The sequence below is a fragment of the Acinonyx jubatus genome, chromosome D1, assembly GCF_027475565.1.
Source record: "Acinonyx jubatus isolate Ajub_Pintada_27869175 chromosome D1, VMU_Ajub_asm_v1.0, whole genome shotgun sequence".
In the NCBI taxonomy this organism is placed as follows: domain Eukaryota; kingdom Metazoa; phylum Chordata; class Mammalia; order Carnivora; family Felidae; genus Acinonyx; species Acinonyx jubatus.
This window is the reverse complement of record NC_069390.1, coordinates 7,889,139-7,916,043: the sequence shown is the minus strand read 5'-3', so window position 1 is coordinate 7,916,043 and position 26,905 is coordinate 7,889,139. Positions and strand designations below refer to the sequence as shown.

At 60.1% G+C, this 26,905-nt stretch overlaps 5 protein-coding genes across 8 annotated transcripts; 4 read left to right on the top strand and 1 right to left on the bottom strand.

Annotated features, from left to right (window-relative positions):
• Nucleotides 1-124: 124 nt before the first annotated feature.
• On the top strand, nucleotides 125-9,286 carry KCNK4 (potassium two pore domain channel subfamily K member 4). Of its 3 annotated transcripts, none has more exons than XM_027045446.2 (7): nucleotides 125-1,612; nucleotides 3,112-3,377; nucleotides 6,261-6,384; nucleotides 6,533-6,693; nucleotides 6,892-7,078; nucleotides 7,621-7,760; nucleotides 8,424-9,286. In XM_027045446.2, exons 2-7 carry the CDS (start codon nucleotides 3,189-3,191, stop codon nucleotides 8,826-8,828), a joined length of 1,206 nt encoding a protein of 401 aa, XP_026901247.1. In that variant the 5' UTR covers nucleotides 125-1,612; nucleotides 3,112-3,188; the 3' UTR covers nucleotides 8,829-9,286. The 3 variants fall into 3 exon arrangements, with proteins under 3 accessions (XP_026901247.1, XP_026901246.1, XP_026901245.1); XM_027045445.2 differs by lacking the exon at nucleotides 125-1,612 and adding an exon at nucleotides 1,749-1,858; XM_027045444.2 differs by lacking the exon at nucleotides 125-1,612 and having other exon boundaries at nucleotides 1,945-3,377.
• A 136-nt stretch (nucleotides 9,287-9,422) lies between these two features.
• On the top strand, nucleotides 9,423-12,459 carry CATSPERZ (catsper channel auxiliary subunit zeta). The gene is made up of 5 exons (XM_015079880.3): nucleotides 9,423-9,599; nucleotides 9,848-10,190; nucleotides 11,096-11,175; nucleotides 11,390-11,456; nucleotides 12,210-12,459. The coding sequence occupies exons 1-5, from the start codon at nucleotides 9,579-9,581 to the stop codon at nucleotides 12,317-12,319; spliced, it is 621 nt and encodes a 206-aa protein (XP_014935366.2). The 5' UTR covers nucleotides 9,423-9,578; the 3' UTR covers nucleotides 12,320-12,459.
• Nucleotides 12,460-13,158: 699 nt separating this feature from the next.
• ESRRA (estrogen related receptor alpha) lies at nucleotides 13,159-21,313 on the top strand. Of its 2 annotated transcripts, none has more exons than XM_027045440.2 (7): nucleotides 13,159-13,377; nucleotides 14,884-15,220; nucleotides 18,485-18,601; nucleotides 18,746-18,874; nucleotides 19,288-19,455; nucleotides 19,555-19,824; nucleotides 20,260-21,313. In XM_027045440.2, exons 2-7 carry the CDS (start codon nucleotides 14,896-14,898, stop codon nucleotides 20,517-20,519), a joined length of 1,269 nt encoding a protein of 422 aa, XP_026901241.1. In that variant the 5' UTR covers nucleotides 13,159-13,377; nucleotides 14,884-14,895; the 3' UTR covers nucleotides 20,520-21,313. The 2 variants fall into 2 exon arrangements, with proteins under 2 accessions (XP_026901241.1, XP_026901242.1); XM_027045441.2 differs by lacking the exon at nucleotides 13,159-13,377 and adding an exon at nucleotides 14,138-14,389.
• TRMT112 (tRNA methyltransferase activator subunit 11-2) lies at nucleotides 21,261-22,444 on the bottom strand. Its single transcript, XM_015079881.3, has 4 exons — nucleotides 21,993-22,444; nucleotides 21,808-21,909; nucleotides 21,591-21,680; nucleotides 21,261-21,507 (listed from the first exon to the last, which is right to left on the bottom strand). The coding sequence occupies exons 1-4, from the start codon at nucleotides 22,068-22,070 to the stop codon at nucleotides 21,400-21,402; spliced, it is 378 nt and encodes a 125-aa protein (XP_014935367.1). The 5' UTR covers nucleotides 22,071-22,444; the 3' UTR covers nucleotides 21,261-21,399.
• A 277-nt stretch (nucleotides 22,445-22,721) lies between these two features.
• On the top strand, nucleotides 22,722-26,190 carry PRDX5 (peroxiredoxin 5). The gene is made up of 6 exons (XM_027045447.2): nucleotides 22,722-22,970; nucleotides 24,460-24,594; nucleotides 25,342-25,473; nucleotides 25,557-25,595; nucleotides 25,764-25,825; nucleotides 25,935-26,190. The coding sequence occupies exons 1-6, from the start codon at nucleotides 22,785-22,787 to the stop codon at nucleotides 26,038-26,040; spliced, it is 660 nt and encodes a 219-aa protein (XP_026901248.1). The 5' UTR covers nucleotides 22,722-22,784; the 3' UTR covers nucleotides 26,041-26,190.
• The last annotated feature ends 715 nt before the right edge of the window (nucleotides 26,191-26,905 follow it).

The window sequence follows — 26,905 nt, the reverse complement described above, 5'->3', positions numbered from 1 at the left end:
CCGTTCACGGTCTGTCAGTTGTCTGCTTCGTGTTCCTTGCACCATCGCGTCTTCGGTCGAAGGCTGATTGGACCCCGGCCCTCCGAGGGAACGGCTGGGCTGGGCAGGGGTCACTTAACCACTAAGGCTGGTGGGCAGGGAGAGGCAGGAGCCTGCAGTCTAAGGGGAAAGAAGGCCCGGAGAGCCTGTTCCCTCTCCGGTCTCTTCCTCACTTGAACGATTTCTACTCTTTCCTCAAAACCTGCTTCAAATGTCATCTCCTTTATGAAGTCTTTCGTCTCCAGGTCAGGGAGCCATGTCCCCCCTCCTGGGTCCTGCGGCACGATGATCGTGTGTCTCATATGCCGGTTACCCTTGCTGCATTAGGATTTCTGGAAACCCCGTTTCCCTGTCATCCTGCCCAATCTGGCATTCAGGGCCAGGGAAGGACCTGGCCTGGGACTGAGGAGCCCCCACCTCCCTATCAGGTGTGGAAGTGGCCAGATAGTTGGGCCGCCCCCACATAGTCTGCCTGGTGGCCCTGGGGGCTCCTTCTCTGGCTGCCCCTAATACCGCAGTCACTGCTTCTGCTGCCACAGTCTTGGCCTATCCGTCATCTGCCCTATGGCTGGGACTCCTTTATCAGAGGGTCTCTCTCCTGTCCACGTACCTGGTCATCACACCTCCTCGTAGTTCCTGGGGGCCTAGTACTGCTCCTGTCTGGAAACTTCACTTGGGATTATCCTGGGCATCAGATCTTCACGGCCTCCAGAGAGGGCATCTGAGACTCCCAGTCAGCTCGAAGCTGAACAGTCCCTTTTTGTTGAAAGGAAACTAACATTTCTAGGGCACTTTATTGTGTGTGCCAGCCTCTGTTTTGAGCATTTACAAATACCTCTTTAATGCTCAGAACAGCACTCTGAGGTGATAATTAATCATCCCTTTTCCGTAAGTAGGGACTGGGAGGCTCTTGAGAACGTAGTAACCCGCTGCGCCCTCTCCTGGTAGGGGGTGGTCAGCCTTAGAGCCCAGGCTCAAAACCACCCACTGTGAGGGCTGAGGCCCCCAGGCTAGAGGATTTGGGGAGAGATCGGGGTTTGCAAAGAAGTGGGTGAGAACCGAGAGGGGAGCAGTTCCAAGACCTGCCTGAACCCTGGGTGTTCAGGCTGCGAGGGGCGGGGGAGGAAGGGGGGAGTCCTGGCACTAGCCACGGAGGTGAGGACCAAGGGATGAGGAGGGACAGGAGGTGCCCCAGCATGACTTTCCAGAACCGGGTCCCAGTCCTCCCTCAGCCAATTCCAGGTTGTTTCAGTGAATCGCCCACCCCTTTGTCCCGCGGGGCCGCCTCCCTCAGGAGCGCTGAGCCCAAGGGCCAGGCTGTCCCCAGGGGCGGGGAGTTGAGGGCCATAATGGGGCTGGGAGACGCTGGGAGGTTAGCGTGGTGCCTGTCCGGAGAGGTGAGCCGGCAGATGTCCAGGCTGGGGCCGTGCCGCTGGCCACACTGGATGGCCGGCGGGGCAGTACCAGGACTCCGGTCTGAGACTCCAGGTCGGACCCAGCGGCGGCCCCTCTCGGGCTCCTCGGCCCGTCACCTGCCGAGATCCGCCGGAATTGGGGGGCTGGGCGGCCGCAGGTAAGGTGCTGCGGGCCCGGCGCCGGTGGCAAGGGCGCGGCACGGAGGGAGGCGCGGCGCCGGAGGGGTTAAACTTGGAAGGAGGGGGGCTTCTGGCGGCGGGAGGGGGGGGGGTCCCAGCCCCGGCGGCCGCCCGCTCCGCCCCTGCCGCCGCCGCCGCCTCCGCGGCCCAGCCGGCACCGGCGAGGCCGCGCGGGAGCCCGGGCCGCAGCCGCAGCCGCAGCCGCAGCCGCAGCGGGGCCGACAGTGAGTGCGGGGCTGGCGCGGGAGGGGGTGCGGGACGGGAGCGGGGGCGCGGACGGGACTCCCCGGCAGGGGTGCGCAGGGTGGGGGGAGGGCCGGGCCGGGCGGGGCGCGCACCTCCCGCGCGTGGGCGCCTCCGGGAGTCGTACGGCCGCGCGTCCTGCCGCCCGCACGCTCCCAGGCGTCAGCGTGGAAGACTCGGGAGGCGGTGGGAGCGAACCGCGGGGGTGCAGCGTGTCTGGGTGGCGAGCGCTGCGCGGTGGCCCGACGGCCTGGGTGTGTGCACGGGAGTGTGTGCACACGTGCGCGTGGACCTCTGGGGTGCCTCGGCCTGGCGCGCACGCCCCTGGGGGTCCGGGTGTGCCCGTGAGTCTGGGGAGCGTGCCGGTGGAGCGTGTGCGTGCGGCCCGCGCAGCCGGGCGGGCGGGAGCCGCAGGGAGGAGCGTGGGCGCGCGGGTCTTTGTGCCCGCGTGTGTGCGCGTGGGCGCCGCCACCCGCTGTCCCGGGGGCTGACAGCTGTCCCGGAGGATGCTGCCCGGGTTCGGCCCTTATCGCTCCCGCCCTGTTCCTTCCCGGAACCGAGCACCCTCCCCCCGCCCCCCACCCCTCCGCCCTGCCTCTGCTCTGCGCAGCGAAGGGAACCCGCCCTTGGGTTCCTCGAAAGCCCGGCGGGGCGCTGGGAGACCCTGGAGGCCACCCGTCCGGCCCAGCGGGTCGCCGCGGAGCGGGGAGAGGCGGGAGGGGGGGAGAGAAGCGCGAAGATGCTGCCGCAGCCGCAGCGGAGGAGCCGGGACCCGCCATCCCCGTCCCCGCCCTGCGCGGTCCGGCCTCTCCAGCCTTCTCTTCGCGCGCCTCCGCGCCCCCTCAGCCTCCTGCGCTGAAGCCGCTGCCTCACGCCCCCTCCAGGCCCCCGGTGTTTTCTCGCTTGTCCAGCCTCTCGCTCAGCAGGCTCAGTCTCTCTTTCCCCCTTCCACTCTCCTTCCTTTCCCTTCCCGGTGCCCTCTTCTCTTCTCATGTCCTGGAGTCCCTGGACAGGGGCTGAGGGCCGGGCAATGGAGGTAAGGGGGAGGGCAGCGGTGGGGGGACTGGGTGTGCCCCGGTCCCAAGTGTCCCGGCAGAGGGACGTGAAGATAGGACACCTATGGGCAGTAGGACTGGGGACTCCGAGGACCTTTGGGTGTGTGGGGGTTGGAAGAGGAGGGTGTGGGGGTGGCAGCCCAGGTTATTGATCCCGGCCTCCCTGGTTCTACCCACAGTGACCACAGCTCCCCAGGAACCCCCTGCCCGGCCTCCCCAGGCGGGCAGTGGAGTCAACCGGGCCCCTGGGCGCGCCATGCGCAGCACCACCCTACTGGCGTTGCTGGCCCTGGTCCTACTCTACTTGGTATCCGGTGCCCTGGTGTTCCAGGCCCTGGAGCAGCCCCACGAGCAGCAGGCCCAGAGGGAGCTGGGGGAGGTCCGAGAGAAGTTCCTGAGGGCCCATCCATGTGTGAGCGACCAGGACCTGGGGCTCTTCATCAAGGTGCGTGGGTGGGCAGGAACCCCTTCAGCAGTCACCTTGACCCCCCCCCCCCCCCGAAACTAGCTGCATGCCAGTGGGGCCCCGCGCTGGGTTGCTGCTTCCAGACCGGCACCCCCTGACGGTAGGGTGCCGCTGAGGGGCGCAGGCCAGAGGCTGCGATCCGGCTCTCTGGGTTTTCAGTATCGCGGCCATGGGGGCATTGATTTGCCAGGCCTTGCCTGGCATTGGACTGAGCCCCTGGACTGTCTTCTTCGGTGTGACTGACGGTGGTTGAGTGAAGGAACGAGTGAAGGAAGAAATGAATAAATGGCTGGAGCCCGTGAGATATGTCACATTTTCACAGGCCTACCTCACCGGCTCAAGGTTGCCAAATGAAACCCAGGGCGCCTGGATACTTGTGAATTTTAGCCACTAAGCAGCGAATAGTTTTTAAAAATAAATACGCCCTGCGCAGTATTTTTGTCTCCTAAATCTGGCCACGCCACACTGGTTTCTCTACTGCTTTGGAGTCACCGATGCCTTGGAGACACCCAAGAACACTGAACACGCCCCCTAACCCCTGGAAAAATGCACATGTAAACACGTCCGGGTGATTTCAGAGGGTTCCGGGATCCCCTAAGCTTGCCACCGGGATGCCAGGTTAGGCACCCCTTCACTGCCAGCGCACGGGCTTATGATGAGAAGGCTGGAGGAAGGGGCAAGGCAGGGGTGGGGTCAGCTTTGGGTTCAGTGACTAACAGCGCCGGGCTTCAGCCTGCTGGGGGTACCGTCAGGCAAGCACCTTCGTCGCTTCCTCTGATTTCTGAGCGACGTCATGTAAAACCTCCAAGGTTTCACGTTAATAAATTAATGTTTATTACTTTACTGAAGAGTCCCCCTCTTTCTCCGCCTGTTCTTTGGGAGGGAGGAGCCATCCGCACGGAGGCCTCCGTGTTCCAGCTGATTCCCAAGGTGGCAGGACCAGGAGCCCAGATGAGGGGCAGGGTGGGGCCGGGACACAGGCGGCCTGACGTCCTCTCTGATACTTCCAGAATGCAGAGGAAGGCTCAGAGAGGCCCGGGCAGGAGAATGTGTCTGGCCAGACCACAGGGCAGAGGAAGGGAGGGAGGGAATCTGACCTATTTTTTCTCCACAGTGGAAATGCTTTTTCCCTGGATAAAAAAAGAAGAAAAGGAATGGCAGAAATTAGAAGTGTGGGCGACAGCTGCTTTCTCTTCCACAATTAGGGAGGCAGCAATTATGCACCTACTGGCTGGTCACCATAGGGTGACCAGGGAAATGCATAGGGGGTGGAACAGGTGCAGGTACAGGCTATACCGGAGAGGATGTCACTTCGGGATGAGGGGACAGATCCAGGGACAGGTTACTGTAGGATTCAATGGAAAGGGAACTTAACTTGCTCCCTTCTCTGTTAAACACCTGTTGTGTGCCGGGCCCTGGGCTAGGTGCTGGGGGCTTTGAGGGGGAAGCCAGAGGCCTCGGGGAGGAGCTGGAAATTGACGGGAGGCAGGTGAGAGGCGCAGGATTTAGAGATGTGCGATTGGGTTGCCAGAGACCTACCGGCAGAGGAACAGCATGGGCAAAGGCGGGGAAGCTGGAAAGCTCAGAGTGTTTTGCAGAGCTCGGGTTTAGCAGATGCCTCGTCACTGGAAGCAAAAATTAGAACACACAGGATGACAAAGGATTTTTTTCCCCCTAAGTAGTGAATTTATTGGAAAAGTCTTGCAAAATAAAAATCAAATCACTTTAATCATACATTTCACTTCTTGGCTTCATTTAAAAATTATTATGACAGGAAATGGGATCATCTCAAAATCTGGGGGTAAAGTCACGGCAGCTTGGGTTCCCAATGGGAGCCCCAGGAGAGAAGACTGGAAAAAAAGGAGGTTGGGAACAGGGACTTGAATGCTGGGCTGGGAGTTTGGATGCTATGCTAAGACAGTAGGGAGCTACGGAGGATTTGGGGCAGTCGCCTTAAGAAGATGAATTTGGAATGGGTCTTGCTAATGAGGATTGCAGTCAGAGAGAAAGAATGTGCTTTATGATCTCCTCCATGGCCCTGTGCGGTGGCTCTGTGCTCCTTCGGTAAGAGCTCCTCCGTCACTTAAGGCAGATACTCTCAAAACACGGACTCTGCCTTGGAGGGACCTACAAGGTGGCAGGAGGGACAGACACATGGCCACTTCATTAATCTAATCATATCTATTGAGGACCAACCAGGTAGCACAGGGTTTGGCTTGGACTTCAGCAGGGTGGGCGGGGGCTTGTGTGTCCACGAACCTTCAAATATTGGATGCAAAATCTGATGGCATCCAAACCCTCCTGGGGGAAGGGCCCCTGACTTCCATCAGATTTTCTAAGGCAAGGAACTCAAACTCAGCTTCCATAGCGGAGATGGGAATGGTGGGCTGGACATCACTGGCTGGACATGATCACCACTGGGGACTGAGTTAACAAATACACAGGGCTTAATTTGTTGCGAGTGCTTTAACTCTTCACAACCCTCTGAGGTAGGTGCTGTTACCATCATCCCCACTTGACAGGGGCAGAAACAGGCACAGAGTGTTAACTTGCCTGAGGTCAAGATTTAAACCCAGGCTGACTGCGCCGGGTCTGTGCTCCTGACCGCTGTATATTTGCAATCGTTTGCGTGAAATTAAGGGACAGAAGACTAAAATGCTTCTAAAACAAGGTGGAGGCCAAACAAAATTGGGCCGCCCAATCTGCAATGTCTCCTCTGAGGGACTGGCCTCAGGAAGACCAGGGGGAAGGGGAGAGCTGGGAGGGGTAGGGAGGAAACCACTCTGGAGACTGGAGGGCCAGGGGGTTGGCCAGGACAGTAGGGAAGGACTGAGGTTCCTCCTTCTGCGCCTTGTCCTGCAGGAGGTGGCTGATGCCCTGGGAGGGGGTGCGGACCCTGACACCAACTCAACCAGTAACAGCAACCACTCAGCCTGGGACCTGGGCAGCGCCTTCTTTTTCTCAGGCACCATCATCACCACCATCGGTGGGGGAGGGGACTGAGCATGTGGAGTGGGGGGAGGGGGGAGGCGGGGGGCAAGGGGGCCGCTGGGCTTTCTCAAGGGGGAAAATGCAGAGGGAGGAAGGTGGGTGCCAGGCAGCCCCTCGACCTCCTGCACGCTCCCTCTGCCCAGGCTATGGCAACGCGGCCCTGCGCACAGATGCCGGGCGGCTCTTCTGCATCTTTTACGCGCTGGTGGGGATCCCGTTGTTCGGGATCCTGCTGGCAGGGGTCGGGGACCGGCTGGGCTCCTCTCTGCGCCGCGGCATCGGTCACATCGAAGCCATCTTCCTGGTGAGCTGCTCCTCGCCCTGCGCGCCCTTGCGTTACGCTGGGGTTACCCTGCCCTACGTCCTCAACCGGGCACCGGGAGCGCGCGGGCCTCTGAGATCGCGAGAGCCTCGCGCACGGGCTCGAGGAGGAGCCGGTGTGGGGCGCGACGGCGGAGGTTTTGGCGACTTCTTGGCTCTGGGCCGTTGCTCCTCCCTGCAGAAGTGGCACGTGCCACCGGAGCTGGTGCGAATACTATCCGCGGTGCTCTTCCTGTTGATTGGCTGCCTGCTCTTTGTCCTCACGCCCACGTTCGTGTTCTGCTACGTGGAGGGCTGGAGCAAGCTGGAGGCCATCTACTTCGTCGTAGTGACGCTCACCACGGTGGGCTTCGGGGACTATGTGGCCGGTGAGGCCACCTTTCTTGCGCTGCACTTCCCTAGCCACTTAATTGATGCCCAGGGTGGGGATGGGGGGGGGGGAGGGGGTGACTGCAGTCTCACCTCTCCCTCCAAATTCCATGTGGTGTACGTGAGCTCACAGGCGCTCGCTCCAATCCCTCCCCGCACTCACGGAATGTACCTTCACATTTGTGCACCTATGCAACACCTCATATGCCCTTACATTCTTGCATGCCCGCACCCCACGCATGCTCACACATATGTTAAGCGCACCCCTCACACGCGTCACATTTATATTATATATGTGCACTCCTCACAGACGTTTACACTTTTGCACGCGAGCACACTCGCTTGCATAATCTTACCTGGCACACCTCCAAGCCACGTGCACTCAACGTGCAGGCATTCACACGCTCTAGCGCATACCCATGGCCCTGGGGAGGGCGGATCCTCTCCCTGAGCTGGGAAGAGGGGCAGTGAGCCAGCAGCTCACAGGCTTAACGCTTGCCCCACAATCAACATCTTTCTGGCCTCCCCGGTGGTATCCCAGGCGCCAGCCCCAACCAGAACTCTGCAGCCTACCAGCCGCTGGTGTGGTTCTGGATCCTGCTCGGCCTGGCCTACTTCGCCTCAGTACTCACCACCATCGGGAACTGGCTTCGAGTAGTGTCCCGGCGCACTCGGGCAGAGGTAGGCGCGCCCCTGGGTCTGCGCTGCGCTTGCGCCGTGGCGCTGAAGCGCTGTACCTAGCAGCGGGCTGACCCGTTGGCCTCCCTTCCAGAGCGTGGGCTTCTCCAGGGACAGAGGGTTACATTTGGGCCGGCTTGCTGGTGACTCCATCTCTGCTCTCTTGGATAGGGTTGCCTGGTTTAGAAACAAACCAAAACAAAACAAAAAGCAGGAAGCCCAGTTAAATGTAAATTTCACATACATAACAATAGGCGTGTCCCAAATAGTGCATGGGAGGGATATACACCTATCAACATTTACTTTGTCGTTTATCCAAATTCACATTTAACTGGGCGACCGGTATTGTATCACCTTACTGGCTGAGCCGGCGGAGGAGCCGGATAAGAGACGCAAAGGTCTCTGGGGGGCACCGGAAGGATGGCTGAAATAAAGCTGGGGCTTTCTAGAAAAGCTCCTGGAGAAGAGGGCTCTTAGGTTCCGATGGAGGAGAGGAGAGTGGGTAGCTGGGTTGATGAGCCTTTTCTCTCGCTCGGGAGGGCTGAGGCAGGAGGACCAGGAGGAAAAGAGGGGCAGTGCCTGACTGACGACGGGTCAGGTTCCCGGGGTTGCGGAGGCGGTAGAGGACCGGCGGCCGGTCGAGGACTCCCTTTACTCCTCGCGCAGATGGGTGGCCTCACGGCGCAGGCCGCCAGCTGGACCGGCACCGTGACGGCGCGGGTGACCCAGAGAGTCGGGCCCACGGCACCACCGCCACTGGAGAAGGAGCGGCCACTCCTGCCTCCACCGCCGTGCCCAGCGCAGCCCGCCGGCGGGCCCCTGTCCCCTGCGCTCCCAGCGAAGGCCGAGCCGCCAACCCCGCCGTCCCCGCCCACCCCGCCCACCGCCTCCGCGCTGGATTACCCCAGCGAGAACCTGGCCTTCATCGACGAGTCCTCTGATACCCAGAGCGAGCGTGGCTGCGCGCTGCCCCGCGCGCCACGGGGTCGCCGTCGCCCCCCTAACCCTCCCCGGAAGCCCGTGCGGCCGCGGGGCCCAGGGCGTCCCCGGGAAAAAGGCGTGCCGGTGTAGGGGCAGGACCCCTGGCCTGGGCCTCTCAAAGGGCTTCGTTCTAGCTCTCCCTGGCATGCTCCGCTTGTTTGACCAAAGAGGCCTCTTTCGACCGGACTGAGGGCTGGGGAGGAAGCTACGGGTTGCTTGTCTGCCACCCTCCCCCCCCCCCCCCCCGCCCGGCTCCTGGCCCTCTCCTCACTTCATTCATTTGCAGACCCCCCCAAGGCTTTCTGTCTCGCTGTCCCGGCTGGGCCCGTCCCTCACAACACCTCACGACTGTGCCTCAAAGCCTGCATCAATAAACGAAAACAGTTTGCACCGCTGCGGGCGTGCGCGCTCCGGGAACGCGAGTGGGTGTGGGAGAGCTTGCGTCGGGCCGCCTCCGGGGCAAGCCAGGCCTCCTGCGACCCCCAGGCCGGGCCTCCTCCCTCCCCCACCCCCCACCCCCATTCCCGCCACGCGTGCACCCGAAAGGGCCACCCTTGGGCCCGTGTCTCTGCCGGGAGGCTACCGAGGAGGGTCCGGATTAGGAATGTGCCAAGGCGGGCTGTGCGTCTCCAAGCTCAATACAGACGTGGGGGGCGCGGGGGTGTGGGTGGGTGGGGAGGAGATAATGGCATCTAGTGTGGGGGTTGTAGATTGAACTCTCCCTCGCGAGACCCGCAGCGCCATTCGGGAACGCGACCCTGCCCCTCCCCGCTCCTGGAGCGTGACGCCCTCCTCCTTGCCCCGAGGCCTGTGGCGACTGGGTCCGTTGGGGGCAGAACCATGGAGGAAAAGCCTTTCAGAGTAAGAACGCTTCCCGGGCCCCCACACCCTGCGAGCCCCCAGACTGAGTCCAGCTTGGGTCCCAGGCTCTCCTCTCCCTCAGCCTTGGCCCCGGGGCAACTCCCAAAGAGCCCAAAGCGGAGCCTTGAGCCGACTCCACGGAGTCGTGGCCCTGGTAGGGCTCAGGATCCCTGTCCCCCCGGCCTGCTCTTCCTCTCCTTCCCCACTCCCCGCTGCCCTTGGCTTCCCTCGTTGTATGTGGCCCACAGGCGTCTTTGGGCAGCGGTGGCTCAGACACGTCCAGACCAGACAACGACATCCGGAATCTGTGGACCAGGGCCACGCTGTCGCAGTCGAAGCTGAATGTGCCTCTGCCCAATGTCTGCGAAGACTCCGACCTGGAGGACAGCAGCCCACACAGCAAGACTCGCCGGTGGCGCAACGAGAAGGCCCGCCGTGACTCGGACGGTGGTTGGGATCACGGAGAGTACAAGGACGGTTTCAAGCAGGAGGAGCTGGAGGACCACTCCTTGTTGGAGCTGCAGCTCCGTCAGGAAAGCTCCCTGGGAAGCCATTTAGAGGAGGGGGACGTCGATTCCAAGACCGAGATTGGTCAGTGTGGCCTCACCAGGCTGTGGGTATCCACAGGGCAGGGGGCTGGCCAGGACCTCAGTATCTGCTGGTATAAAGCGGAGGGGAGGCGGGTGGGAAGCTATGGGACCCAAGTTTCCAGGATTCCCTTCCTGGGCGGGGCGCCCTCGCTCATCTTTCACGCTTTAAATCAATCATGTTTGGAGCGCCCCCTACTGGGAAGGCGTCATACAAGGTCCTGTGGCCCAGGCGCTCCAGGCCCGGGACAACCCCCCCCCTCGCCCCCCCCAAAAGGCGCAGAGGCAGCGCGGTAGGACTCCTGCTTTTAATGGAATCATTGGGATAGTTGAGAGGAGGAAGTTATTTTCTTGCGTATGGATTTGCTCTCGTTGAGGACGTGCCTATCTTTCATTCACTCAGTCATCGGTTACAATTTTTAAGTACCTCCTTCTTCCTGGGCACTGTTTGGGGATTGCCCCCCCCCCCCCCCCCCCCCGCCTCCGGGCCCCTTCATCAGGGGATTGGAACTGATAACAATATAGTAACTGCCATTTATTGAGTGCCAGGCACTGGACTTCCTTTGCACGATCGCCTTAAACTTCACAACCTCTATAGAGGGGACATTCTTATTACCCCATTTTACAGACGAAGAACTTGAGAGTCAGAAAGTTTCAGTCACTGCTCCTAAGCCTCACACAATGGGGTAGTCAGAACTGGAACCTTGGTGAGGGGGACAATAAAGCCCAGGGTGGCAAATTACTGTCCCATACTGTTTTCCAATAAGGTGGCACCTGGGGCTGGTCTCTGAAGGCCACTCCCCGCAGCCCCCCCCCCCCCCCAATCACATGCCTGCCCATACATTTCCTCTGCTCCGGGGCAGACCCAGCAGTCCAGAGATGACTGATCTCTCTTTTCTCTTCTCTCAGAAATGTCTTCCTCAGAGTCATCGCTCAATATCTTGAAGCACACACCCCATCGAGCCTACTGGGTGGAGCAGCAGAACAGGGTTAGCAGCACCCAGGGAGATGAGGGGGTTTAGCGGAGTGGGGGATGGGCGAGTGGGGGTGGCAGAGGTGAAGGGGTGAGGGTGTTTTGTAGGGTGGCGGGGCAGGCACGTTAGTTGGGGGTCTTGGGGCTAGAGGGAGCAAGCAGGTGGGGCACTTCAGCTCTGGGCAGGGCCGGGGTCCCTTGGACATCTGAACCTCTTGCTGCCTCTCCAGCTGCCACTGCCTCTGATGGAACTCATGGAGAATGAAGCTCTGGAAATCCTCACCAAAGCCCTCCGGAGTAAGCCCCTCCCTCAGACCCCACAAGAGACCCTGGGGGATTTTGCAGGGCTCAGGCTTCTGGGAGTGGGAGTTCAGGATGTGTCTACCCTGTCAGATTCCCTTACCACCCACCGATGTTCCAGGAGCCCCACCATAAGTAAAAAGTCGGGGGACTGGCCACAGGGACACCCAGTGGGGAGAGCATGAGGCCTGGGCTCCGGCCTCGGGGCAGCTCCTTTTTAGCTGATGTGGCTTTTCTAAAGCTGTTTCCATCCCCCTGCCGAATGGGGATGACAATCTTTGTGGGGTCTTGGCCCCCTCCCTTGGTGCTGTGAGGAACCTCTGAACAATGGATTCCTTGCGTGAAAGTTCCCTTGTTTGCCCTGCTTACGAAATAACGGAGGGGTTGCTGGCTAATCACTTAGAGTGGGTGGCCCAGCAGGGGTTCACAAAGCTGCAGGCTACCACTGTCCTAGTTCAGGCCGGCAACACCGCTAACCTTGCCCTCATCCACCCTCCACCTCAACACTCTGATCCTCCTCCACACCCCCCATCTGTTTGGAGTGCAGGTGTATGACTTGACCTTTTGAAAGAAAACCGTCAGGGCCCAGCACCTTGGAGATTCAAAGTTTCCCAGATTAACACACACCCGAGCGCCAAGGGCTCCTGCCACCCCAAATCACCCGCGGTTGCTCAATTCTCACATGCGGCACGCACTGCTGGGGAGGCCATGCCCCCTGCTCCCTGCCCTAAGCGGAGCTCTGCCCTCCAGGTTACCGGTCAGCCGTAGGCCGGGACCACTTCCTGACCAAGCAGCTGCAGCGATCTATCGAAGGGCTCAAGAGGCGCCGGAGCAAGAGGCTGAACCTCTTGGCGTACTGAGAGCACCGCCTCGGGATCGAGGGACAGCCGGATTGGAGCCCCGGCTGGAGCCCCGGGCCCTTGTCCTGTCCCCAGACCCAAACCTGACCCCGTCCACGTGGAATTTGAGTCCTAGAGAAATAAAAGACTCTTGTGCACAATCGGTGAGTCAGTGCGTGGCTGCCCGCGTGAGGCGGACGCACGTGGCCCCGCCTTTCCCCGTGACCTTCACTCGGTCACCGCAGTGACCTTGAGCGTTCTTCTGTCCAGGCCCTATTGGCTCCGCCTTCCCGGGACTTGAAATCCAGGAGTTCTTGCATGTTTTATGTCTGCTTCTCCCACCCCGGGTCCAGCGGCTTTGTGGGGATATTGGATCTGCGGTCCAAGTGCCCCGATGGAGTAATCTTGGGGGAAGGGGGAGAAGGGAGAGGGGCAGCGCCTCTCTAGTATGGGCACGCTAGGCTCCGCCCTTCATGCATATGCAGTTACACTAACCTCTCTGTTCCTCCCGCCTCATTTACATATGTAAGTCTCCCTGCCCCGCAACTGCGGCCCCTGAGCCGCCTCGCCCACTCCTCTCGCGCACAGCGCGCTCCGCCTCCTTCGTTACGTAAGAGCGCTCATGGTTCCAACCCCCTCGCCGAGTCTCCTCTGGCCCCTCCCCCTTGGCGGCCGCCTCCCCGAGTGCGCCAATCTGGCTCGGCGGCGGTGGGCGGGACCTTCATGAAGGCCCGCCCTCTGGCTTCGCCGGCTCCGCCTCGACCGGTCCGGGCACGCAGGCGCTGCCCGCCCCACTTGTCTGATTAGCATAGGGCGCCGAGCCCCGCCCCCTGCTTTGCATGCGCACGGCCGGCCCCACCCCCGCTGTCAGCTGGAGGAAGCAGAGTAGGAAGCGGCCGCGATGTCCTTTTGTGTCCTACAAGCCGCCGGCGGCGCCGCCGAGTGAGGGGACGCGGCGCGGCGGGGCGGTGCGGCCCGAGGAGGCGGCGGAGGAGGGGCCGTTCGCGGCCCCAGGCTCACCCCGGCGCTCCGGGCCGCTCGGCCCCCATGCCTGCCCGCCCGCCCTGCCGGAGCCCCAGGTCCGGGGGCGGAGGGGAGCGCCGCTGGGGGGGTGGACGGGCGGGGCGCGGGGGCCATGTGCGAGCGCGGTTGGGAGGCGGGCGGGGGGGCGGGCTCCGGGCGGGTCCGGCTCCAGGACCAGCCCGGGTCACGGTTGGGACCGGGTCGAGAGCCAGACGGGGTTAGGGTCTGGGCGGGATCTGGCGTTCAGGTCTTAGTGCGTCGGCCCGGGACAGGGGCCGGTTCTGGCTCGGGCTGCAGGTCCTGGCCAGGGTCAGGCTTGGGCCTCGGGTCCAGTCCCAGGGCAGGGTTCAATCCGGCACCTGGAGCAAGTCGAAGTCCCAGGGGCGGGCCGGGGTGGAAGATAGGGAGGGTTCCCTGTTGGAGAAGGGGCTTTGAAGACCACGTGGGGGCGCTCAAAGGGGCCTTGGGCCACCCTCCTCTCTGGGTCAAAGGTCATCGCACCGGCGGGGGAGAACTTCCTCCTCCTTGGCGCTCCCCATTTACTTCCTGATAACCTGATAGAGGTCCCCCGCGGGCGGAGGGGGAGGGGAGGCGAAGCAACTTTAGGCAACTTCCCGTAGGTGTGCGCAGGTTGGGGGGGGCGGGGCGCCCCAGAGGTGGAGGATTCTGCGGCAGCGGGAATGGAAGAGTGAATGTGCTTCCCGGGGGTTGGGGGTGGGGTGGGGTGTAAGGAGGTGGAGCCGCGTCCGCCGGTGGGCATGGGATTGGCATGCTTGGGCAGGAGGGGCGGTGTGTCAGGTGTGGAAAGGCTCTGAGTGTGTTCCCACAAGTCTATGCCAGTGTGTGTCAGTGTGGGGGGCATGGTGAGTGGGAGTGAGTTTGTGTGTGGGGGGTGATTGTGAGCCTTGAGTGTGACTTTGTTTATGGGGTGTGAACTTTGGGGGGAGTGTGTGAAGATTAATGGGAGCACGAGTGAGAGGTGGGGTTTGGGGAAGGCCATGGTGAGGCATGGGAAGTGCCCCGCAGAGAGTGAGCATGTGTGAGCATGTGAAGACACCTAGAACCCAGGTGAGTCGGAGTGTGTGAACCCACACTTGTGAGCACATCAACTGCCCTTGTGTGCCTGGTTTGCGCTTCTGAATGGAGGACACCCAGGTGAGGGGGAGATCATCGAGGTCCCCAACATCTGGTGAAAATTGAGAGGTACCTTGCTACTGGCTGGGGATTCCAGAAGGGGTTGAAGATTGCCTGGGGACTAAGATTAACCCTCTTCCGGGCTCTGAGTGGGAGTAAGGAGTTTCCAGGCCTCCTCCGGGATCCCAAGTGGGAGACCTTGCCATCAGTTACAGGCCCTGGAGGCTTTGGAGACTCTGTTCCCATAGCAACAGCTGGGGGGGGGGCGTCTTCTTGGGCAGCCCTTCCTTGGACTCTGCCCCCCTTCCCTCCCCCTCAGTGAGTCTGGCAGCCTGGCTCTAGGCCTGGGGTTGGGCAACCCGGGTGGCACGGTGTCTCCATCCCCCATCCCAGTGTCTCCTTGTGACCTGACAGGTCTCTCCCTGCAGGTGACCAGCGCCATGTCCAGCCAGGTGGTGGGCATTGAGCCTCTCTACATCAAGGCAGAGCCAGCCAGCCCCGACAGCCCAAAGGGTTCCTCGGAGACCGAAACCGAGCCCCCAGTGGCCCTGGCCCCTGGCCCAGCTCCCACCCGCTGCCTCCCAGGCCACAAGGAAGAGGAGGATGGGGAGGGGGCTGGGCCTGGCGAGCAGGGTGGTGGGAAGCTGGTGCTCAGCTCCCTGCCCAAACGCCTCTGCCTGGTCTGTGGGGATGTGGCCTCCGGCTACCACTATGGCGTGGCGTCCTGTGAGGCCTGCAAAGCCTTCTTCAAGAGGACCATCCAGGGTGAGCCCCCACCACACTCCTATGCCCTTTGCCCTCTGGGCCTAGCGTCCCCCAACAGGTGGCAGTAGGCCCCCAGACAGCTGTGGTACAACTTGGGGTTCCCGGGTTCCTCCTACCTCCTGGGAATGCCATTTTGCTAAAAAGTGAAAGCCACCAGGATGCGTTGATGGATGGGAGGTGGAACGTGAGAGAGGCCTCGGGAAGCCTTCTAGGTTTCTGGGTACTGTAGGCCTAGCACCTTCCACAGTGGCTCTGAAGAATTTGAGGCAGACTCTGCCCGCTCCAAAATGTTGTTCTAGCTTCTGGCAGCTGCTCACCTCTCAGCAGCATAGAACATTCCCCTTTGGTGGATTTCCCCAAAGCAGCAGCAGCAGCACAAGGCAGGTTTTTAGGGGTAACTGAAAGCGGCTACGTCATACTTCGGCACCTAACTTTAAAAAGACTTTTTAGGTAAAACAGGCCTGCTGCCAGTATTTGCTGAATTCTTCTCACTCAGGGAAAACCTAGCAAAACATGAGTGAGCATGACGGAGACATAATAAGCATTACTTGAGATGTGCTTGTTACTTCTATTTTTATGGAAATCACTGGTTACTTCAGGGCTTAGATAACGTGTACTTTTGGGGAGCATTTCTTGAGGGCTTACCCTAAGCCAGGCACTGTGCCCTCTATGCGTCTGATCTGTTACTCCCCCGGCAACCCATAAGGTGCCAGCACTGGGACCATGGCGGAGGCCCAGGAAGCTTTTTAAAACCTTGTTCGAGTCCCACAGGTAGAAAATGGCAGAACCGGGATTTGAACTTGGGTCGATTTAGGTCCACCGCTGACTGCTGCCTCTGCTTATGACTTATAACTGAACTTCGGACCGATGGCTCCCAGTGGGTTGTGACGTTCCAGTGGGTTTTGATCTGGCCAAGACCCACTGCTCTAAAACCACTTGTGCTCTCTTCTGGTTCTGAAGGTCAGTGAACTAACAGGTTCTACCCACCCTGGAACCTTTCACTCTCTGTTGACTCAGTTGACAAATCTTGACTGAGCGTTAGCCGTAAATAGCAAGTTTTTTGGTTTGTTTTTTTTTTTTTTTTTTTGATTCTTAATGGTTTTATGTTTGCAAGACAGAGAGAGCGTGCGCATGAGGTGGGGAGGGGCAGAGAGGGAGGGAGACACAGAATCCGAAGCAGGCTCCGTGCTCTCAGCTGTCAGCACAGAGCCCGACGCGGGGCTCGAACTCATGGACCTGAGCCGAAGTCAGATGCTTGACTGACTGAGCTACCCCGGCGCCCCAATGGCAATCACTTGTTGAGCATTTGGGCGCTGTGAACCATGCTGCCTGTGTTACCCCGATATTCCCTTGAGTTCTCACCGGCCATCTTTGTAGAAAGTCCTGTTTTTATCCCAGTTTTATCGCTGGGAAAACTGAGGGGTTGAGGGCTTAGGTACGGGACTTGCCCAAGGTCACACGGTCGGTAAGTGATAGTGTCAGGATGGGCCTCCAGAGCCCTTGTTCCTCACAGACCTGCGCTTGGCTGTCCCGGCCACTGTTTCAGGCGTGGGGACCTAGCTGGGACGGTGGCAGAACCGCTCCTGTCCTGAAGCCACTTACATTCTAGCAGAGGGGAGCGAGAAAATGGTGAGCTGCACAGAAGTGTCGTAGTACAGCCATTGCGCGTGCAGGAGGGGGACGAGCAGGATGTGTGCCAAGGAGCCTGGCCGGGCTGGGGGCTCTCCTGGAGGTCTTCCCTGAGGAGGTGTCTTGAGCTGTGCACGCAGGCCTGGATATGGGGCATAGGAGAAGGCACACCGTGGGAAGGAATGCGCGGGCCAAGGGCGCGTTGGCTGGCTGCGTCACTCAGGCCTCGCGGTAGCCCTGTGGGGCCGGGAGGGCCACCACACGTTCATTCAGCCAGTCGTTAGGACCTGCACTACAGCCAGGCCCTGTTCTCGCGCTCGGCGATCTTGGCCCTCATGAAGCAGACGCTGAAGCGGGAAGACAGATAACGAAGATGCGTACGTGCATAGCTGGTGCAGAGAGCTGCTGAGAAGCCGTCAGGCAGAGACAAGCAGCCGAAGCCTGCAGAAGGGCATCTGACACTCTCACAGCAAGGGAGGGTGTGGGGGGCTGTAGGCCTCATCGGCCTCGCTCAGGCTTTAACCCGGAAGGGAAATCATTGGAGGGTTTTGAGCAAGGTTGGGGCGGGATCTGACTTGAGTTTAAGGGGTTGCCTCTGGCACCCGTGTCCACACTCGCTGAAGGAGAAAAGGACAGAGGAGGCGGCCAGCACGACGTGCGGTGAGGTGATGGTAAACTGGGGTCGAGGATAAGAAGCGGGTGCCCGGGCAGAATGGGTCAGCGTCTGGACCTACGAGGAGGTCAAGCTGGCCCCGGCTTTGTTGACCGGTTCGGTTTGGGTGTGAGAGGAGATGTTCTTCTGGATTTCTGCCCGAGGACCTGGACAGATGGAGCTGTGGGTGTTGGGACTGGTGGGTCCGGGGCTCCTTTTAGGACAGGTTAAGTTTGCAACGCCTTCTAGACGTACAAGATGTCGAGGAGGCAGTAGAATAGAAGTCTAGCGTTCACGCGGGTCTGGAGATAGAAATTTGAAGGCCCACGACTGGTGAGCTCACTATGGGATCTGAGTCAGGGGGGACAGGGTCCAAGGGCAGCTCTGGGGTTCTCCGACGGAAGAGAAACCAGGAATGTGGCGTTCTAAATTTTTTTTTTTTTACGTTTATTTATTTTTGAGAGACAGAGAGAGCACAAGTGGGGAGGGGCAGAGAGAGAAGGAGACAGAATCCAAAACAGGCTCCAGGCTCTGAGCTATCAGCACAGAGCCCCGACGCGGGGCTCGAACTCAGAAACCGTGAGATCATGACCTAAGCCGAAGTTGGACTCTCCACCGACTGAGCCACCCAGGCACCCCAGGAATGTGGCGTTCTAGAGGCAAAAGACAAAAAGCGTTCGTGTTTCCGCAGCATTAGATGCTCCTCTAGGCCGAGTAAGATGAGGAGAGCAGCTGAGGGCAGGAAGGCCCAGAGATGCAGCTTCACAAGAAGCTCGGGGTGGAGATCAGCCTCCTGGCTCCCCCGGTCCCAGGCTTTCCTTGCCCAGGGAAGGGGCCCGGGGGGGGCCGTTCCCCTCACTGCCCCGCTCCCGGCACCCCTGCTCTCTCTAGACCTGCGCTTGCCCGGAGCGGGGGAGAGTCGGGGCTCTCCTGTCTTCTGGGCCCCGGGAGGCCGCCACTGGAGCACTGCCCCTTTCTCGCAGGGAGCATCGAGTACAGCTGTCCGGCCTCCAACGAGTGCGAGATCACCAAGCGGAGACGCAAGGCTTGCCAGGCCTGTCGCTTCACCAAGTGCCTGCGGGTGGGCATGCTCAAGGAGGGTGAGCGCTGGGCAGGGGCCCGGGTGCCTGGGGCTGGGGTGGGCAAGGCCTGGGAAGTTCTGGTGGACTCAACTGGGCAGGGGGGCTCTGTAGAGCAAGTCCCCCCCCCAGTCCCGTGGACACAGCACTGTCCTGCAATTCAAGGAGTGCGTCTGGACCGTGTGCGGGGAGGGCGGCAGAAATACAAGCGGCGGCCAGAGGTGGACCCACTGCCCTTCCCGGGCTCCTTCCCTGCGGGACCCCTGGCGGGAGCTGGAGGCCCTCGGAAAACCGGTGAGAGCTGGAGGTCCTTGGAGCTCTAGGGTTGGGGTGGGGCTGGGACACGAGAGGCCCGTTAGGTGTCAGTCCCCCCAGAGCAGTAGTTATCTTGGGCACCAGGACCCCAATTTTCCCTTCGTCTGTTCCCATTTCCCTGAAGATGTGTGTTTGAAAATACCTTTTTCTCACCAGTCCCTGAGTCGCACAGCTGGGCACAGGGACAGGTTTTTCTCACACTCCGAACTTGGCTGTGGACTTGGCTTTCCCCTGGGAAGTAGTGAGAGCCCTTCCTGGAGACAGGTGTCCCAAGAGTGGCTGGCCAGCGGCTCCTCAGAAGGCCATCGGGGAAGGAATTCTGGGAAGATGCTGGGCCCCGAAGGGGCCTGCAAGGTGATGCATTCGAGTGCCTCTTCCAACTGTCACTGCAGCCCCAGTAAATGCACTGGTGTCCCATCTGCTGGTGGTTGAGCCTGAGAAGCTGTATGCCATGCCTGACCCAGCGGGCCCTGACGGACACCTCCCGGCCGTGGCTACCCTCTGTGACCTCTTTGACCGAGAGATCGTGGTCACCATCAGCTGGGCCAAGAGCATCCCAGGTAAAGGGGCCGGGTGATGTGGGGCTTCCCTGCGTAGGCCAGGCCACGCCTGGCTCTGATGAACTTGCTCAGCCAGGTCTGCTTCCCACCACCCTCCAGGCTTCTCGTCACTGTCCCTGTCTGACCAGATGTCAGTGCTGCAGAGCGTATGGATGGAGGTCTTGGTGTTGGGCGTGGCCCAGCGCTCGCTGCCACTGCAGGATGAGCTGGCCTTCGCCGAGGACCTGGTCCTGGATGAAGAGGGAGCGCGAGCAGCGGGCTTGGGGGAACTAGGGGCTGCCCTGCTGCAGCTGGTGAGGCGACTACAGGCCCTGAGGCTGGAGCGTGAGGAGTATGTCCTGCTGAAAGCCCTGGCCCTTGCCAATTCAGGTAAGTCCGGGGTAGGCAGGGACAGGTGTCTCCCTAAGGCCTTCCAGCTTGCAGCTCTGATGGTGGCCCGGTCTCATCTTGCCCACCAGGAAAACTGGGGCTTAGGGGAGAAGGGTGATTTGTTCAAAGTCACGAAGAAGGCGAGGGCAGGCCCAGGAACCGCACGTAGGGTTTTGAGCTCTAGTGTCATCCTCACACGGAAAGGTGAACGATTTAGTGGAGGGGAAGGCGGGGAGGACAAGAGGTGGCCATAGTTGGGGCGGGGGGGAAGCGTGGGCCCTGGCTCATGGGCAGGGGCAGGGAGTTGGTGCCCCAGCCAGCCTCTCGAACCTGTGCCTGGCTTCTCAGACCCCATCCAACGGTGCCCAAGCAGGTGTTGGCTGTGCCCTTTCTGGAGCTGGCCCACGTCAGCCTCGTTCTCCTCTCTCCTTGCAGACTCTGTGCACATCGAGGATGCCGAGGCCGTGGAGCAGCTGCGAGAAGCTCTACACGAGGCCCTGCTGGAGTACGAAGCAGGCCGGGCGGGCCCCGGAGGGGGTGCCGAGCGGCGGCGGGCAGGCAGACTGCTGCTCACATTACCACTCCTTCGCCAGACAGCGGGCAAAGTGCTGGCCCATTTCTATGGGGTGAAGCTGGAGGGCAAGGTGCCCATGCACAAGCTCTTCTTGGAGATGCTCGAGGCCATGATGGACTGAGGCAAGGGGTGGGCATGGGTGGGGGTGCTGGCAGGACCCGCCCAGTATGGGGTCAGCCCCAAGGGGGCAGAGCTGGGGTCTGGGCAGAGCCACAGCCTGCTGGCAGGGCCAGGGCAATACCATCAGCCCCTGGGAGCAGGCCCTACGCCCTCCCCTCCCCCCTCCCAGGGGGTCTTAGAAGCTGGGAACGTGTGTGTCCAGGCTCTGGGCACAGTGCTGTCCCTTGCAAGCCATAACGTGCCCCCAGAGTGTTAAGGGGGCCTTGCGGAAGCCATAGGGGGCTGCAGGGGACGTATGTGGGGGGGAGCAGAAGCCTGATCTCAGGGAGGGAAGGGAGTGGAGGCCACAGTCTCCCAGTGGGTGATGCTTTTGCTGCTGCTTAATCCAACCCTCTCTCCAGAGCAGAGGGGTTTTTGGAGAGCAAAGGCCCCTGCCCCCTTCGCTCCTCTCCTCATCATTTGCATTGGGCATTACTGCCCCCCCTTGAAGCAATAACTCCAAGCAGGCTCCAGCCCCTGGACCCCTGGGGTGGCCAGGGTCCCCCCCCCCCCCCATCAGCTCCCACCCAGCCTCCTCAGGGGGTAGGGGGAGCACTGCCTCTATGCCCTGCAGAGCAATAACACTATATTTATTTTTGGGTTTGGCCAGGGAGGTGCAGGGACATAGGGCAAGCCAGGGCCCAGAGCCCTTGGCTGTACAGAGACTCTATTTTAATGTATATTTGCTGCAAAGAGAAACCGCTTTTGGTTTTGAACCTTTAATGAGAAAAAAAAAATATATCAAGCTCAAGAACACTGTTTTGCGTATCACTGAATCAAGGGTTGGGGATACACATGACCTTGAACACAGTTACAGAATGAAAAACTAGCGACTCGCACGATTAAGTCTCAGTTTCCTCATCGCTCAGCAGCATGTTGGGGATCCCACGACTGATGGGAAACAGACGTCCAGACTCTGGGCACTGCAGGGTGCCCTCCAACACATCCACCTGCGGGAAAGCGGGACACAGAGCTGAGCACTTGAAGCATCGGCCTGATTGGCCGGGGAAACGGGCGATGGGCAGGTTCTCACCTCCAGCAGCACGTGGTGCATCTTCCTCAGAAACTTCTCGTCATGCTCATACCCTTCAATCGGCTCTTTGGGTACCTCGACCAGGTGCAACTGTGGGCAAAGGCCTAAATCACCTCTGGGCATGCCGACCCTTGCCAGGCTACCTGGCCTGCGGTGAGACCGACCCCGTCCACCCCCCCCACTCAGGGCGAGCACGGGCGTGGGGAAGGGTCCTCACGGTATCCGCCGCCTCCAGAAGCGCCGCCCACTCCACCTTGGGTATCATACGCGCCACGAAGTCGGGGTTGAACTCCACGGGGTTGATGCGGACCTCGGTGGCCTGCGGGGCGGAGGGGTTTTGTGAAGCAGGGGCCGGATCCTGGTCCCCCAGGACACGGGCGCGAGACTGCCCCCGGCCGATACCTGGAGGCGCAGAGGGAAGCCACGGGGCCCCACCCCCCGCACATGCGAGCTCAGCAGGTTGTGGGTGAGCAGCTTCATGTCGCCAAAACGGAATCTCCCCAGGCCGGAACCGGAAAAAGCTAGAAACTCCGTGGCATCACTTCCGGGGCCGCTCCAGTCTCTGTCCTATTGAACGGCTTGGAAGAGCGGAAGTGACGGAATGACGGAGCTTCTCGTGCTAGCCGGAGAGGTACTTGAAAAAGCTTGGTCAAATCACGCGCTGCTACCGGAAGCGTCTCGGCAGGTGATGGCTACGGCGCAGGCCCAGTGGTTTCCATTCGCTACAAATCATGCATAGTGTAAATCACATGTAAAGCCGCCGCAATGCAGGGGTCTTCGTTGAATGCAAAATAAGCCATGTTTTTCTCCCACGCGGGCGCCTGACACCATCGTCTCCCGCCCCTCAATTCCGGTTAAGGAAAAGAAACACTGCAGGAATCCGTAAACGAGGCACATCAAAACAGCGACACCCCCAGCCTTGTATGCAAATAAGTTGCGCGGACGCCGGAAACTCCGCCCCTTGGCTGCTGCCCCCGTGGTCCAGCCCCAAATGTAAATAAGCCGAGCGTAGCGACCCGGGAGCGCCGCCCCTGCACGGGCCCCTACGCCTGCGCGGTGGAGGAGGCTCGCCCGGGGCGGGCGAAGCCGAGGCTCCGCCTTTCGCGGGGTCCCGCGGGGGCGCTTAGCGCCAGGCCCCGCCTCCTGCCGAGGCTCGGGCCTGGGGGCGGAGCGATTGTGGCCTCTGGTAGAGGCATGCAGTTGGCTGGGCTGCGTCTTCTAGGTGGCAGGGCGGGCTCAGCTCTCGTCCGGGCGACTGCCATCGGGTCGGCTGCATCGGCGGCGGCGAGAGCAGGAGGGTATCGGCGACGAGGAGGGGAGTGGACGCTCGGAGGGGCCTGCGGTTTCAGAAGCGCCGCCCCAGCTATGGCCCCAATCAAGGTGACCGCTGGCCGGGCTCTGCCTGACCTCCCCTCCCGCCCGTCTTCCCAGTGTTCTCCGTCCCGGTGATCGGGAGGAGAATCACCCTCTTTCTTGCCCTCCGGACCGCTGCCCGCCGCGCTGGACTCTTCCGTAGTTCTCCCTCATCCCCTCAGCGAGACCCCGTGCATGCCCCATATCCACCCGTCCCCCTTTCACTTCCACCCTGCGACACCCTGTGACGGGTCTCCACCATTTTCAGGCGATTGAATACCATGGCCTCCTGCGCCTTCTGAAACCATCTCCTTTGTCCAGGGCCCCCTTTTAACCCCCATACATGTCCCTCCCCCCCAACCCCGTACCCTCTTGTACGTTTTTGTTCTATTGCAGGGCATCGTTCTTCACCCATCGTTTGAAACAAGTGTTTTTTGTGAAAGCCAATATTGTGCCTCCTCCCATTCCACTTCTCCCGTGGCTAATTCCCACTCTTCTCCGAGTCTTTCACCCCTCATCTGGAACCATCCCCTGCTCCTTGCAACCACCCCCTCCTTCCCCTTCCACACTCTTCTGAGACCTCCTCCTCCTCCTCCTGCTTACTCTTCCTCCCAATCCCTGACACGTCCTTCTTTTGCTTGCCTCCTCTGGCTCCACGAAGCCCTCACACACTCCCAGGTAGACCGATCCATCCCTTTTGAGAGATTCTTTTTTAAAAAACGTTCATTTATTTGTTTTTGAGAAAGAGAGAGTGGGGGAGAGACAGAGAGAGAGAGAGAGAGAGGGAGAGAGCGAATCCCTAAGCAGGCTGCACGCTTTTAGCACGGTGCCGGAATCGGGGCTCAAACTCACAAACCGTGAGATCGTGACCTGAGCAGAAATCATCAGTCCCACGCTTAACCCACTGAGCCACTCAGGTGCCCGAGAGATTCCTTTTATTGTATACTTCCCTCCCAACCCCGTCTCCTCCCCTCCCCCCCCCTCCCCCCTCCCTACAGGCAACTTTCTCACCTTCCTTTGCCCTCCGTTTTCTCTTCCTGGGGGCTGGATGCTCAGACCTGGCCGGGGTCCTCTCCCTCCCTGTTGCCACGGTCTCCTCCTCACCCCCAAATGGAGCCCTTGCCCTTCCTCCCCTGCCCATTTATCCCACTTCATTATGGTCAGAAAAGTGGGTTGTTTACTCAATCCCTTGCAACACCCAGAGAGGCCTTCTCTCCCTTTTTCTGTTGTCACCAACAGGCTGGTAAAAGGAATAGGGCCACCTTGAAACCTGGGAGTAACTGGCCGGTGGGGGTGGGGAGGGGAGGGTCACAGGGAGGGACCTCTGGAAGCTTGGACAGGTTGGGACATTCCAACTCTATCAACTCCCCTCCACCAGGAGCAATTGCCAGGTCTGGTTTCTCTGTCTACCCTTGGCCTCCCTTATCCACCCCCTCATTTCCCTCCTCATCCAGTCAATCTCCCCTGGTGACTTACCAGGTAACCAACTAACTCCTTACCAAATCCTTCCCTCTAGGTAGGAGAGGCCATCCCTTCGGTGGAGGTTTTCGAAGGGGAACCTGGGAACAAGGTGAACCTGGCAGAGCTGTTCAAGGGCAAGAAGGGAGTGCTGTTTGGAGTCCCTGGGGCCTTTACCCCTGGCTGTTCCAAGGTGAGACCTGCCTTCTGGGACTCCGCAGTTGGAGTCTTGTGCCCACGTCTGTGTTGTTCGTCTGTGTTTTTCGTAGGTCTTCCACGTAGTCCTAGGGCAGTTTGCCACAAGAGTATGCAGGTGAGGGGCCCCTGGGTGGCTCAGCCGGTTAAGCGTCCGACTTGGGCTCAGGTCATGATCTCGCAGTTTGTGAGTTCAAGCCCCGCATCAGGCTCTGTGCTGACAGCTTGCTCCGAGCGTGGAGCCTGCTTCAGATTCTGTCTCCCTTTCTTTCTACCCCTCTCCCATTCTCTCTCTCTCTCTCTCTCTCTCAAAAATAAATATTAAAAATTTTTTTTTAAAAAAAGTATGCAGGTGATGTGATGGTTAAGAAGGACACCAGAGCCTTCAGAAAATCTGGGGAGGCTGGGAAACAGTAGTGGTGCCAGGAATGTAGGAGAAAAGGGTTTTGTAATCAAACCCAACATCTCTTATTGATTTTGCCGGCGAGGGGCTCTACGGAAGACACTTGGGACTGGGGTAAATAAACTATAGTCCTGTCCACAGGAAGTTCGTGGTGACCACAGAACACTTAAGTTTGGATCTGAGCTTCCTTGTGGCCAAGGCAAGAAGGAAGTGTGGCTTACATGCTTCTCATTGTTGGATCAAAGGTGTCAGAGAGGGAAGTGAGGGTGGCCTGGAGATCAAGGGGAGGTTGAGGAGCCGAGGCAAGTATCCCTGGGCTGACCCTTCGTTTCCCCCTCCTAGACCCACCTACCAGGGTTTGTGGAGCAGGCTGAGGCTCTGAAGGCCAAAGGGGTCCAGGTGATAGCCTGTCTGAGCGTTAATGATGTCTTTGTCACCGCAGAGTGGGGACGAGCTCACAACTCTGGAGGCAAGGTGAGGTGTGGGTGCTGGGGGGGGGGGGGGCGGGTCACGGGCCAGGTATGGGATTTTTCTTTTGACCTTTACTTCCTCCTTAGGTTAGGCTCTTGGCTGACCCCACAGGGGCCTTTGGGAAGGTGAGTGTACCCCTGCAACCCCTACCCTAGAGGGTGATCCCTCTGCCAGGCTTTGGATATAGGAACTTGGAGGCTAATATGGGGAGCAGCTGGGTGTGTGTGGGGTGGGGTGGGGGTGCTTGCTCTGTTCTGGAAGTTTCTAGGTCTTGTCTCTGCCTTTCCTTTTAGGAGACAGGTTTGTTACTAGATGATTCACTGGTGTCTCTCTTTGGAAACCGACGGCTCAAGAGGTAAAAGTGGGAGGGTCCCCCTGTGGGGTTCCCCTGTCGCCCCTCCAATCTCCATTCCCAGCCTCCAGGCCCAGGCCGCTGTAGTTGGCCCGGTCTCTCCTTCTGGCAGGTTCTCCATGGTGGTAGAGGATGGCGTAGTGAAGTCCTTGAATGTGGAACCGGATGGTACAGGCCTCACCTGCAGCCTGGCCTCCAACATCATCTCGCAGCTCTGAGACCCTGGGCCCAGACGTACTCTTTCTCCCCTTCCCAGTCTCACCTGCACAGCCCCGGACAGAGGGCGCCAGTCCAAACCCAAGAGGGGCCAGTTCCCTGATGGGAACTTGGACCAAAGTTCTGCAATAAACATTTCTCGTTCACCTTTACTCCTTGGTTGTGTATTGCTGGTTGGTGAGGGCCAGGCCTGACCACAGTCACGGCTGTGAGAGTATGGGCAGGGGCTGAAGGGGTGCTAATGGGGGACCCTGATGGAATTGAGGAGACAGTCGGGGAGAGCCTTTGAGTGAAGTGTTAGGAAGCAGAGAAAGGGCCAGTGGTCTGAAACCCAAGGGAAAGAACGGTCAGTGCAGAGGGAGTATATCTGGAAGGGCTCTAGGCGGACAGAGCTTGGCTCGCAGCCATGGTTTGATCTCTGGGTGTTGGCTGATCTCACTTAAAATGTTTATCTATTTACTTTTGAGAGAGGAGAGAGAGACAGAATCCGAAGCAGGCTCCAGGCTCCGAGCTGTCAGCACAGAGCCCAACGCGGGGCTCGAACGCACAAACCGCGAGATCGCAACCTGAGCCAAGTCGGGCGCCTAACCGACTGAGCTGCCCAGGCGACCCTTGGCTGATCTCATTCAGACCCTAAACCTTAAGGTGGGAGCTTTGGCTCGAGGCACCCACACCACCTGGGCCAAGCTTTAGCCCCACCGTTCTCGTAGATTCTGTCGAACCCCTCCCAGGAGCACCCTCAGCGCAAAAGGGCTCTTGGCGCCTTGAGACCCCCTGACGGGTACAAAGGGCACCGTCTCTGGGGGCAGTACTGATTGGGTCCAGGAAAGCTTCCCGGGAGGGGAGTCTAGGTGAGCTGTGTGGGGC

Excerpts from the sequence above, each read along its gene's own strand:
- CATSPERZ (XM_015079880.3), top strand. The coding sequence starts at position 9,579 with ATGGAGGAAAAGCCTTTCAGA. Across the intron at positions 10,191-11,095 it reads CGATTCCAAGACCGAGATTG|AAATGTCTTCCTCAGAGTCA; the intron begins GTCAGTGTGGCC and ends CTCTTCTCTCAG. Across the intron at positions 11,176-11,389 it reads GGGTGGAGCAGCAGAACAGG|CTGCCACTGCCTCTGATGGA; the intron begins GTTAGCAGCACC and ends CTGCCTCTCCAG.
- TRMT112 (XM_015079881.3), bottom strand. The coding sequence starts at position 22,070 with ATGAAGCTGCTCACCCACAACCTGCTGAGCTCGCATGTGCGGGGGGTG. Across the intron at positions 21,681-21,807 it reads TTCTGGAGGCGGCGGATACC|TTGCACCTGGTCGAGGTACC; the intron begins GTGAGGACCCTT and ends CTTTGCCCACAG. Across the intron at positions 21,508-21,590 it reads TGCACCACGTGCTGCTGGAG|GTGGATGTGTTGGAGGGCAC; the intron begins GTGAGAACCTGC and ends GCTTTCCCGCAG.
- PRDX5 (XM_027045447.2), top strand. The coding sequence starts at position 22,785 with ATGCAGTTGGCTGGGCTGCGTCTTCTAGGTGGCAGGGCGGGCTCAGCT. Across the intron at positions 22,971-24,459 it reads CAGCTATGGCCCCAATCAAG|GTAGGAGAGGCCATCCCTTC; the intron begins GTGACCGCTGGC and ends CCTTCCCTCTAG. Across the intron at positions 25,596-25,763 it reads CCACAGGGGCCTTTGGGAAG|GAGACAGGTTTGTTACTAGA; the intron begins GTGAGTGTACCC and ends CTTTCCTTTTAG.
- ESRRA (XM_027045441.2), top strand. The coding sequence starts at position 14,330 with ATGGGAAGTGCCCCGCAGAGAGTGAGCATGTGTGAGCATGTGAAGACA. Across the intron at positions 18,875-19,287 it reads TGGAGGCCCTCGGAAAACCG|CCCCAGTAAATGCACTGGTG; the intron begins GTGAGAGCTGGA and ends CTGTCACTGCAG. Across the intron at positions 19,456-19,554 it reads CTGGGCCAAGAGCATCCCAG|GCTTCTCGTCACTGTCCCTG; the intron begins GTAAAGGGGCCG and ends ACCACCCTCCAG.
- KCNK4 (XM_027045444.2), top strand. The coding sequence starts at position 2,997 with ATGGGCAGTAGGACTGGGGACTCCGAGGACCTTTGGGTGTGTGGGGGT. Across the intron at positions 3,378-6,260 it reads ACCTGGGGCTCTTCATCAAG|GAGGTGGCTGATGCCCTGGG; the intron begins GTGCGTGGGTGG and ends CTTGTCCTGCAG. Across the intron at positions 7,079-7,620 it reads CTTCGGGGACTATGTGGCCG|GCGCCAGCCCCAACCAGAAC; the intron begins GTGAGGCCACCT and ends GTGGTATCCCAG.